At 45.3% G+C, this 12,899-nt stretch overlaps 1 protein-coding gene across 2 annotated transcripts in view; it reads left to right on the forward strand.

The window, feature by feature from the left end:
* Positions 1-2,250: 2,250 nt before the first annotated feature.
* RCSD1 (RCSD domain containing 1) overlaps positions 2,251-12,899 on the forward strand; it is a 35,074-nt gene continuing 24,425 nt past the window's right edge. For both annotated transcript variants that reach the window (XM_082051571.1, XM_082051570.1), the window contains exon 1: positions 2,251-2,430. In XM_082051571.1, coding sequence (XP_081907697.1) covers positions 2,425-2,430 — 6 coding nt within the window. In that variant the 5' untranslated portion in view covers positions 2,251-2,424. The remainder of the gene's footprint in view (positions 2,431-12,899) is intronic.

Genomic DNA, 12,899 nt, shown 5'->3' on the forward strand with positions numbered 1-12,899 from the left:
GGTTCTTGCAGTTAAAGCAAGTCAGTTGTTTGTTTCAGATTTTTTAGTGTTTTTCACTCCAGAAACAAGAAAGTCTAGAGCAAATCCACACCTCATGTCTTCCTGGCTGGGGAAAAAAGCATATACCACATTTCTGTGTGTTCTCTCCTTGCTCCTTCAGGAAGAGAGATTTAGCATTAATAAACTGAATACTGTGTACCATGTTCAGAGCAATGGCATTTGGAATCCTGTGGCAGAAAATATTTGTCTTGTGGCAAGATATTCAGAGCAGAAGTAAATATGGTGAAGAATTGTGGTGGGGCAGCTGCAACTACCTTTGCTTTATTAGTGTGGGTAAAGTGATACTATCTCTACCTACCAGTTTCCTTTTTTGTAGACCTAAGCAAACAGTTTCCTCCACAGAGGACAACTCCTGAAAGCAGAAAGAAAATGCTGAAATAGACCCTGCACGGCATGAAACAACCATTGGAAGTGTGTGATTTTGGTCATCCATTACATGGCAGATATCTTGGAAATGACACTTGGCGATCACTGCCCACAGTGAAATCCCTGAGCACAAAACACTCCTTCTGTCCCGACAGCAGGCAAAGCTGCCCTCCCCACCTCACCCTGCTCCTCATTTCAGCTCCTGTCCCCTCTCCTAGCATGCCATTGTCAGGACTTTAAGAAATCAATAGGATTTCCAATCAAGAAGGAATTTCCTGTTTATTTTAGATTTTAAAACTATTTTCTGTAGTTACAGCATCTTCCGGTTGCTTACAGCAGAGGAGTTTCAACTAATCCAGTGTTTCAGCAATAGAATATTAATTAGTCCTCTTGCCCAGTTTCCAGATTGCAACAACTCAGTCTATCATTTTTTGGCTGAGGGCTGAGCAACCACTGTATATTGAATTTGGGAGATAATGAGATCATGATTTAAATCTGCTAATTCCACAGAAGTCCTATAACATGCAGTACAGCAGCAGTTATCTATGCTGTAAGAACAACTGTGTTGAGACAATTTATTGGTGAGAATAATCTGGGATATCATGATGGTCACAGTTAAATCCATTCTGGAGTGTTTTCCTCCATAGAGAGCAGGGACTTGTGAAATGCTGCGAAGTATGTGTCCCTTTCAGGAAAGATGGTTAACCCTCTTCTTCCCCCACAGTATCATCCCAAAATGATGACAACATGACATTGTGTCACTTTGCAGCTGCATGCAAGGCAGGGGAGCCAGCAGAAGACAAAGGGAGCATTTCCAAATTCCTCTGCACCACCCTGCTCTCAAGAGGTGGGGACTGAAATTCTTGAGAAGGAGCATATGCAAACAGTTGCTAAAACAGGAATGAGATGTCTAGTTTACAACACTGCGATCAGAAGGGAAAGGGAAACCACAGCAAAACATTCCCGAAGCTTATTTTTTTCCCATCTGAATTTTTCTACCACCACGGAAGCTTCTCATTTCCAGTGCACAGCCTATTCTTCCCTGTGAAGGGAGAGAAGTACATCCTGCACCTTCTGACCTGGCAATGTGAGACCCAAGTTCAGGGTGGAATGAGCTAGTTCTGCCTTACAGCTAGCCAGTGACACCTTGCATGGGGTCCCCCTGCTTGTACCCACATTTGTGCAGGTCCCTTCACACTGGACCCCTGATCTCTTTTGGGGGATCACCCGGCAGCACAACAGTGCTGCTGACATTATGGCAACCCTGAGAGTCTCAGCCGTGCACCAGCATCCTGAAGCCTTAAACTCTGCTCAATTGCAATGATCACCTGTTCTCTGCTGCTCTTCTGCGTCTCCAACCATCCTAAAGGCAGTCCACTGCTGACTGAAATTACCTAAAAGTGCGAAGGAAGAGAGAAGGGAAGGTGCAGTTAGAGGCAAAAGATTCTCCTCAGAAATAAACAGCTTGGAAGAGACCTTGGTGAGGGAAGCATGGACAAGGGAAAGATCCAGGCAGAGATACCAGGGGAGCAACTGCAAGCAAGGGAGAGAAATACAAGAAAAATGGGACAGGGGAGGCAAAAAAAAATAAGGTAAGGTGACAGAAAACACAGAGAGGAGAAAGAAAGGAAGGGGGAAAATGCATGTGGTGTCCCCAAGTTTGGGCACAGCACCAGAGTTTGCTGCTTGTTGTCTCATGAGCCCGGCACTTCGGGAAGGACAGTATCTGTTTAGATTTGTGTCTAAATATAAACCCCGATTGCCTTGCCTCCCCCTCCTCTCGCCTCCCTCCCTTCCTCTCACCCACCCGCCCTTCTTCCTTGTTCGTCGTGCAGGGCCACTCGCTGGGCTCTGTCAGTTTTCAAGCAGGAGCTTGGATGTTACATACCCTCCACGGCGGCGCGATTTTGCCCTGGCTCGGCTGAAGTTTTCCCACAGATAAGAGGGAAAGGGGTGGGGAAGAAAGATTGCCCTGAGGACACCTCTCTCTTGCAGGACATGGAGGTAAAGAAAAACTTTTATTTCCACTAGCTTGTGACTGGCTCCTCGATCTGCATTAGCTCCACCTTGCAAAGTGATTTCTCACTAAAGGCAGCTCAAAATATCCTTTAGCAGTGGTTCAGATAAATGTCTCTCCCTCCCACCCCCGCCTGGGCCATACACCTCAGAATGTTTCGTGAGGTTTAGTCCAGATTTGGAAAACAGGGGGATGGTATGGGGAGAAATTACATCTGTGAAAGGGGAACAAGGAAAGACTGCTGCTTACTTTTTTTGTCTCTGAGGTGAGAAATATAGTTAAATTTTTAAAGGCATCATTTTGAAAGGAGGTTTGAAGAATTCAGTAAAAATGGGGACATAAGGAAAATGAACAAGCCATACAGGATTAGTGGGCTCCCTGGGGCTGATCCCGACCCAACCCAGGCAGCAGCAGCTGTGATTTGGACCCAAAGCGGTGTGTCCCCCCCGTTCCACGTGGACTGGGCAGTCTCACTTTCATTATCGATAGAGCATTTTGAGTCGATAAAGAGGACCCAAGAACTCTTTCTTTGGCGAGCTATATGAGTAGCACACCCCCGGAGGGTTTCCTCTGCCCTTTTCCCCATGCTGCGTCTCCCATGCTTCTGGAGAGCCAGACCTCTTATCTCTGGGTGGGCACAAGGCTGTTGGACAGGGGTGTAGAAGTAGGAGTCAGACTTCCCTAGTATTTAATTCAAAGCAGTCTCCTGTGCAGCACCCTCTTGGGCAAGGCAGTTCACCTCTCCTTGCATCTTTGCCCATTCATATGAAATAGGAGTGATGGTGCTTGCTTTCCTCATGTCAGACCGGATTCACCAGCTTTTCAAACAGTTTTTTAAGTGGCAGAGTTAAAAAAAAAAAAGTATTTCTTTTTAGGAGGGGCACAAGAGATAGAAAGGTGATTACAACATTAACAAAACCTCAAATGACGAAAGAACACTTTTGGTATATCTCTCAGCTAAACACAGATCTTACTAAACACTTTATATTATCTTCCCAGAGAAGCCTTTTTCTGCATCAGTGCAGCCCCAACAGCAGGGGACATGCAACAAAGGCAGGGAACCATGTGCTTGAGGCACTACTACAATTTTTCTTTGAAGATTTCCAGCACACAGCTCAGCCGGGCAGTTCTGATAACGCCCAGGTGCTAACATCGCAGTCCTTGTTATCTGTGCTGACCTGCCCTCCAGGCGAGGGTAAAGATCAGGCACATTCATGTCAAGAAATGTCCTCAACAGACTATCTAAACAGATTTTGGTGTGGAGAAGGACCAAGCAGTGATCAGACCAACTCAGCACAGACTCCATGCAGCATGACAGATATATAGCTTTATAAAGGTTTTTAGGTTTGACAGAGCCTGGACCAGTAACTGTTCATGTTTGTTTTATTCTTTTTCACCATATACTATCCTGTGATGTCTGGGAGGGAAAGGGGAGTTGAGCTTTTCATTTAACTGCTGTGCACAGAAGGCCACATATGGAGCAAAGGCTAAATAAGGGCTGGAGCAGATATTTTGTCATGCTGACAACACTCTCCCCCACCCTCTCTCCTCTCCACACACAAGAGAACTGCACCCCTGGAGTATTTTCTGTTGTCTGCTGTAGCGGTGTTTCAGAGTAGAAAGGGACAGACCTGCCATTTCCTCTGGGAGACACGTGTGACAGGGCAGGTCTGACAGTCAGGAAGCTTATCTGAAGTATTTAACTTAAAACTTTCAGGCTCTTGATTCAGTTCCTTTACCTCTGTTTCCCACTCTTTCCCCACTTTACTTTGTTTTCTGATCATCTGTAGATTGCTGCATCTATTCTTATTTTTAAAACAGCTCAACTCCCAAGACAAACCACCTCCAAAACAGTGGTTAATATCCCAAAGGTAAGAAGATAGTAAAACAAAACAGAGCTAAGAGCAAAGACTTGAGTTCCCATCTGCCAATTCTCTGCTGTGTTTCTTCGTGAGAGCTTTTGACATGCAGCATGAGCAGGACCCAGAAACTCACTACAGCCTTTTGCTTTAAAAAACAGATTTAATGGTCCTGTGCAACAGGAACAAGAAGTTTTGTCATTTCCCCAATTGCTTCATCTGTGGCAGGCAGAGCTGCTCTCTCCTTTCCTGCTGGCATAACTGGCAAACTCTTTGCTTTACTGGGACACATGAGGATTACAGCATTAGGGAAAAAAGGGCAGAGGGCTGACCTAGCCAGCTGATTTCCATCACGTCTCTGGCAGGAAGTCCCTATTTTTGAAAGATAGTTGGGATCGCTTTCTTAGAGTGGTTTTGCTGCTCCTTAGGGGATAGTACCTACATTCTTAGCCATTCTGCTGCCAGAAATGTGCCACATTGAAAACAGTAACTGTAACCATTTAATATCCCAAAGAAGGAGAAAAAAAGCAGCAAAACGCCGTTCTTGCAGTGCATGTAATTTTGTGAATCTGCTGATCTTCAGGCTGATTTTTTTTTTGTGGTGTGAAGACCAACTTCTTGATGCAAGATAGATCTGAGAATGTATTCTTTCCAGTGTTACATCCAATGGAAGGAACTTGAAGTCATGAAGCTTGAATCACAGACTGTTAAGATGAAGAGTTCATACCAAAAATTTGTAAAGCTGGCACTGGTGAAAGCTCAGCCACTGTGAAAAAGCAGCCACTAAACCTTCATTGCACTCATGGTACAGAAAGGATCAGAAATTATTGTGTTAGTTTGTTAGTTTACACCTTCAGAGTTGGTTCAAGCTGTCTAATTCTCATAGCTGTACCAAACCTTGCTGAAGATGTTGTGAGTTAAGGCATCCACAGAAAGCGCCTGTGGCTTTTTGCAGCCCTTTTTCAGCAGCAGTCATGGCATTCCTCTTCCCAGCCTCTCTGCAGGAGCTTGGGAGCGTGGGGACATTTGAACTTTGCTTGCAAAGCAAGGGGAAGCAATCCAAGACTGAGTTTCCCTTTGGTGGCCCCCCATGTGTGATGGGTTCCCTAAGCTTAGAAGGTGCAGCAACCAGGTTTATTTTGTGAAGGCTCCTCTCTTCTTCGTGCCTACCAATGGATTTACCTTATTTCTGTGACATCTCCAGTCCCACGTCTTTTCTGCAACTAGCTACTGCTAGACCTTCATTTTGCCTGTTGCTACACCGGCTCAGGAGAGGGAAAGCTTTTTGAGGCTGAGAGCAGTTCTCTGCTCACTTTGCCACTTCTCTTCTGGGCAACCTACTGGACATGGCTCCAGCCCCAGGCTCTGTGCTCTCCCTACACCACAATGTCCTCATCTGGGACATTTGGGGAGTGATGGGACCCCTGCTCTTTTCAGTAAAGCTCCCTCCTGTGTCAGGTGAGGATGCCACAAAGAGGTCCTGGGTCCTCCCTCCTTCAGCGAGCAGCAGAGCAGTGCAGAGAAAATTCCTGAGTCCTCTGTTCCCCATCTCACTGAGAGACTGCAGAAACCTCTTGGGGTTCAAACACGTCCCCTCCCTCAAGAGGCAAGCTGAGAAGCCACTGCTTGCTTTGTGCTGTGGTCAGCCAGACATCACAACTGAGTACATTTCCAGGTCTAGCATCCCAACTGCTGTGTCCTCCCAGGACCCACAGGGGATGATGCCTCTGCCCAAACTACAGGGCAGCTTGCTTTCATACTGTCCCTAGGAAAAGTGCACTAAGAGTATGTGTGACCTGTCACCCAAGAGGACTCAAGTGGTGGGGATAAAGGAAAGGGTACTTGGTAGAGTGTAGCCAAGAGGGCTGAAGTTGGTAACCTTTATTGTCCTTATAGCAGCAGGACAGTAAGCCATGCAGAGGTGAGCCAGGCTGAGCGAGGTCCCTGCCCACCCTTGCAGCTGTGGAGCCAAGATTAAGTACAAGCATTACGCCATGGTTAGCTCTGCCAGGAAACAATTTCCCTATCTCAGGAAGCTCTGCTGCTTGGCTTTCATTCCAAAAGTTAGAACATTCCTTTTCCACTCTTTTTTCTTTTTGCTTAACAGAACATTTTAACCTCAAATATACTTGGTTTTGGTGTTTTCTTCCAGAATCATAAAAATGACACATTTGCACAGAGTGTCTGTGTAGACAAAGGGAAGAGTATTTAAATATGCTAGGAGAGGTACCATATGACCCCATTTTACTTCTCATGTCTGGGCAGATTTAGGACCTGCCTGACAGTAAACAGCATGTTTGCAGTAGAGGATCCTGGAAAGGATCAGGTTTGCCAGACTTCCACATCCCAGTGACTGGATGAGTCCTCCCTCTTGAAGGACAGAAGGGAACAAAACCAAACACCATGGGCTGTGCTGTGACCCTTTCTTGTACATAGCAGAGACCCCAGAGTAAATGGTTTGCATTTGCATTTGTGTCGCTGGAAAGGAACGATTCTTCTGAACCCCTCCTCCTTCTCACCTTTCATTGAGTATCCCAGGTCATGGTGACAGCATTTTAGAAAAGCCTTCTTTCCTGTACTCCACAGTCTAACTGGCAGGCCATGTTACTGTTGAGCAGCATATTTTGCATACCCTCTCATACTATCTTATACATACGCGGGATCTGCTTATCTGAAGAACAAGGGAAAACATCAGCATTGCTTTAGTGATAGGTGCTGCCAGGAAAATGCTGGTGTCCGTCATGGAAATGACCAAGCCCATACAAACTAGGGATGGTTTTCCTTTCTGTTTCCACATGGCTGGTTAACAGTTGTGGAGAGGTGGATGCTCCTTTTCCTAAAACACCAACTCTACAGCCTGCATTTAGGATCTGAGATGGCAGCTGTACCCAGCAGCAAGAGAACCTGTTTGGAGGACCTGTCTGTTTTACTGGTGAAGCCTTCTTGCTACCTTGCTACAATACCACAGGGACACAGCTTGTCTTGGTGACTTACAGACAACTATATGCCTTTAGCAGTTTGCAACACAGCATGCATAAGGATGAATTTGGTCTAGAGACAGGAGATCTGTTATGCAAGGAGAAGTTAGTATTACGCATTCACTGCACAGTTGCTTCACACCTAGTTATTATCAGAGGCACAGGGCACTTCTTTCTTATGGAGCCTGTGTAGGCTTGGATTTAAGTCTCACTTCATCCAAGCCACAATGTGTCCAGCTATGAGTCTTATGCCAGAAATGTTTTTACATTAACATCAAGCCTGAGACATATCTTTATGATATCTTATCATCACTACATGAGTCCTGGTAATGTACTGACAAGGATGAGGCTTATCTGCCCCATTAGTGCCCAATGAAGTTTTCACCTGTTAGAAAGGAAAAAAGAAATTAGGCCAAATGATCACATCACTTGTTAAAGCAAAAACCCAGACCTCACTTGTCAGATTGGCAGCCAGTATAGATGCATGCCCTTTTTCTTTTGATCTTCAGCATCAAATTTTAAAAGAGCTCAAGACCCACACAACAGACAGCAAGGTGGTAAGCTCGTTTTTATGTACAGGTGTCCTTACACAAACAACCCTTTTTACCCTTTCTGACACAGTGTTTTGGTCAGTGTGGATGACTAGTGGCCAGTCTGCAAAGGATCCTGATTTACCACTGCCAGCTTCAACAAAGCCACTGTTCATCTCAGGCTTCTCAAATGCATGCTCTCAGCATGATTGGACCACAGCTCAGATTGTGCTTTTGTACAAGTAGATATGGCATGCAGTGGTGCTTTTCTGAGCATCCTGAAGTACTTCACAAAATATGGTCCTTTTCCCTTATGCTCTATCACTGAACCAAGCTACATGCTGCTTCTTAAGGCAAGAAATTTACTGCTCACATAGATCATGGTTTTTCAAGTGCAGAGAATTAACACATGCAGTTTGGAAAGCCTCAGTATCCAAAGGATGCAGACCAGTGACTTGTTCAGAGAAAGACACAAAAATACAAAGGAGAGGGAGAGCTGATCAGAAGAATGGAGTTAAACAAGTCAGCGTGGCTTTGCAGTGAGGCAGGGGACAGTAGCCCAAAACTTTGAACAGAAAGGAAACAGAATTAGTTAGTACATCAGAAAAGCAGTACACCTAGGAATAATGGGATCCAATTAAAAGGAAGATTTATATTTCACTGGATAGCAGGAAAGACTTCTAGCAGTGAGGTCTAGCATTACTTGGAATAGCCTAGTGGAAACCGAATGTAGTGGAAACCTCTTTCCCATGAGAGATTCAAAAATAGACTGGACAGAGCATTAGAAAGATAATGTCAGGAGTGATCTTCTATTGCATTCAAGTAATAGTATTGAGAGGGCCACCAGAGGGACAGGACCATACTGTTTCTGAAGCCCTTCCACGTATGGGGCTGCTAGCAGAAGCTAGTGGCTATTCAACATCAGGCCTCAAAAGCATTGATGATTCCTTCCTACTGTACCACGTTGTTCAAGCCCTGCAAACTTCTGCCTATGGGAAACTTAGGTCAAAACAAATTGGCATCATATCTGCAAGAGTCTGGGAACTCTTCTTTTATTCCCTGTGTGAAACACAAAAGCAATTTTGTTTGTATTGTTTCTTCCTGTTTTAAGAATGGGTTTCTTTATCCTTTAACTGTGTACTGCAACAGCAGTCATGGGTTATTCAAGTCAATAGGCTTGAAATACCTTTCTGCTGAGTGCCATATTTCCCTGATATAAGTTCAGATGAAATGGGTCCTGTTTTCATATACACAGAGTTCAGCTTGTGTGCCAGGTTTCCTAGGAATTTCACCCCTTGGGCCATGCAGTGAGCATGTGTTTAACTTTTGAAAAGTGCATAGTGTAATTTGGCTGCCCACTTAGTCTTTACAAAGTGCTCAGATTTGTCAACCCTGTGTCTTCATGAAAATCCAGTGTTTTCATTCCAATTTTTCAGGTATCAATTCCCTATTAGAGGCAGAGGGGCTGTCCATGCAAACAAATGAAGGGATGCCTACTGGTCCCCTAGACAGCAGATGCCTGTAAAGAGGAGAGTGGAAGAAAAGGGGTGGATTGCTGAAGTATGCTGGAGCATGAGTTGGCAGGAGACATAGAGATATCAAGTCAGACAGGTCACCCACACAGAAAGGAAACAGTCATAGCACCTTCTCTTTCATCTCCCAGCTCAATGCAAAGTTGTATTTTCCAGTCCTATCAGGAGTTTTAATTTCATGTAATATCAAGTCTTGCTCTGTACCGCTCAAGAAGCCTTTGCCCACAGCCACCCAGGGATTTCTTCTCAGCCCCTCTCCTCCTGCTTCTTTGTATGCACTGAGCACGGGACTCACCTTCCTTTACTCTGCCTTCCCACCACAACCTCCTGCCCTTGGCACTGGCATCTCACACTGTTCCAGTTCTAGCCTCAGGCAACTGCTGTACGTCACCCACTAGTGACATGCTCCAAACCAAGCCCTGCAGGGCTTTGCTCAGGAGTGTGATGCTCAAGGTCCAGTCTCACAGGGTCCATCCCCCACTGCAGCTTCACACTCTGATCCAGCACACTGAAGCCTGCATCATCTACAGCAACTCTTCGAGCCTTTGTAGCAGGCATCAGTTTAGTCTGTAGATTCTCAAAGGCAAAAGCTGGAAGCCTTTTCTTTTTGTAACCTATGGGAAAGAAAAGCTATCAAGTAATGAAACTGTCATACTTTATTTCTTCTGCCTCTGCTCTACAACTCAAAAATTGCTGGATCATTCTCTTGTAAGTTGAATATAATTTTTCTTCTCAACACCTTTCATTTTAAGGTCCATGAATTCAGTGACATTCTGGCCAGAGCTTCGTAGTGTTGATTTACATGCTGAGCAAGTGGCTTGTAGGCACTGAGCCTGCACTTCCTGCACACCTGGTTCCGGTGGCCCAACTTTAACCTGGAGAAACTGTGCCTGAGGTTGAAGGAACTTAGTCCCCATTCTTGCCACAGAAGGAACGTATAAGAGTTTCAATCGGCCATCAGGAAAAAGAAATAAAGCACTGAAGTAGGTAGGGTATTTCAGAGCTCTTGCAAACATTGCATTTCTCCTTTACAGTGTTTTTGGGAGAATTTTGTAAGCAGGTTAACTCTGAAACAGAGATAGTTATCGTTCTCAGAGCATAGAAAAAAATCCATGTTAGAGGCTAAGCTGCAGCTTGAGAATTACTTGTACGCGTTTTCCTTAGGGTGTATAGTAGAGTCATTTATCCATGGAAATCACTCAGTTCCTAATGCATCATGAGAGCTGACCCAGACTGGGCTGAAAATTCAGACAGGAGTTTTCAAGCATAACTGCAGATGGCAGCTACCTGGATTTGTTTGCCCAGTGTAGGGCCTGGTTTGCAGGGGTCTCACAAACTGGAGACTCCAGACAGAGCCGAAGAGCGGGCAGCTGCCGAGAAAGCAGCTTCACAAACCCAAATCCTTGGTGCCACTGGGGCCCCTGAGCCCTCCAGGGTCCAGCTTAAACAACATCTCTGTGGATATACCTTAGTGTTCACACCTCAAGCTGTCTGCCAGCTGCATGCTTACTATCACTTTCCTCCACTTCATATCTCTGTATCTTTTTCAACTAAATTCCTGGCTCAGAGAAACATGAACCTCCTTCTCTGACCTGTCTGTATCCAGTGTAGACCTAATCTAAAAGCAATGTGTTTCAAAGATAGCACAGGCCTAACTGATGAGTCCTGGGAGCTGCAGCAGTTGGGAGCTCCGCGTGGGCGCATTTACCCCTCTGATTTTCTGTTCCCAGCATGATAAATGAAGAGGAATTCAATCCCTGTGCTGCTACAACTAGGCTGTCTCTAGTGTTGAGTTTAAATGAGGTGTAACTGTATACTTAAAGAATTTAATGGAAGTATTTCGAGTTGTACCTGATTCTTACATTCTCTGTATCCCTTCTTTGACAGTCCAGTGACTTCAGTTTCTAATTTGAACTTCTGAATAGCTTCAGATTAGAAAATTAATGCAGGCTGCACATGCCCCTGCTCGAAGTTCCTCCTCTTTAACCATTCTGTCAATCCAAGAGCAGTCCCTTCCTCATCCCACCTGAACCATCTTGCATCTGAGTCTCCTTCTGTTGAAGTTCATCTCATTTCAGACCTCTACTAAAAATGGGGCTTTTTTCCTCATGCCACATGAGGCAAGCAAGGGAGAAGCTAAACTGAAGAGCAGCTGGAAGGTGACTTACCAGGCTGAGCTGTTTTCTAATACGGGAGCTGGTCCATTCGCCCAGCTGTTTTCTTCAGAGCAGCTGCCCAAGCACCTCTGTGTAGGTGAGAAGAGAGTGCAGCCTCGCATCGTGTCTGCAGCTACAGGGCTATGCAAGTCACTTAAAGCAACAATATGATTCAGATGGTTTAAAATAATTATTTTCTACAAGGCACATTTTAACCAACAGCTGCTCATCTCAGAGGCCTGTATCAGGTGATAACCATGGTTCATGCATCTTATTCCCCACTCTCACGCCCAGCCTTCCTGGCCACCTCTCTTCCCTGTGCCGTAGTCGAGGAGATGGCTCCCATGAGATGGGATGCACCTGACTGCATTACTTCCCTTCTCCCTGTGGGAAGCCTGGGAGGTTTTGCTGGTTGTTCCTCTGTTAGCTCACCCCTTGTCCTTCTAGAGCTGTGAGAGCTCCAGAGAACAAGGCCTGGAAGTACACAGAGAGAGGCACCAATTAATTTGGGGAGAGTTGACAGGTTGTGTACAGTTCCCAGACCATTAAGAAAAACAGACGTCTGAGAGGGAAACATTGGGAAACTGAGAAGTATCCTGGGGAAAACCCCAGCCAGGCATGGAGCTCTGTACAAGCAGCTGGTGCAAACAGCACATTAGGCAAGCAGCTACATTTCACAGTGGCCATCGCCGCTGTTCTTCATACTACCATCTCGCTCCTCCGAACCCATGGAAGCATTTGCTGGTGGTACAAGTATCTCACAGACAAATCCCAGATACTGGTTGTACAAGCTACTACAGACATATGGGAAGCTATATGCTCCAGTCCAGCCAGACCAACATCCTGGTAACAGCTGTTGTCAGCTGTAGATTAAGACATCAGCATCACTCTACTAGAGGTAGACAACAGCCATCAGCTCTGAAGTTGCATGTCTAGAGTGTCTATGGATTCCTAAAACAACAAAACCTCATCAACTTGCCTATTCAATGCATTATTTCTGAGAAATAACTCCTTTCTTTCCCCCACCTACCTTTCACATATAAACTCTATATTTTAAGTATCTGCAGTAGCTCAGATCTGGTTGTAACAACCATGTTTCAGACAGCATTTGTTGCTAGAGGGCTCCCATGAGATGGAAAGAAGAAGTTAAAGACAGGACTATGTATCCTGCCTGACACACCAAAAAAGCCAGAGGTCTTCCTGAGCTAGGTGGAAAGCTGTGTAGGTGTTCTTCTAATTTAAGTTTGGAGAAATGAAAAGTGATGCTGCTTGAAAGACAGTGGGCATCTTCAGTTATTTAGGAAAGTGGTACATTGGCCCTCAGATGACACTGAACTCCTGCTTCCAAGTTAATGCCCACTAGCCTCCTTCATTGTGACCTTCTTTGAGAGAGTAGCTGAC

The sequence above is a fragment of the Streptopelia decaocto genome, assembly GCF_964273445.1.
Source record: "Streptopelia decaocto genome assembly, chromosome: 1".
Classification (NCBI taxonomy): domain Eukaryota; kingdom Metazoa; phylum Chordata; class Aves; order Columbiformes; family Columbidae; genus Streptopelia; species Streptopelia decaocto.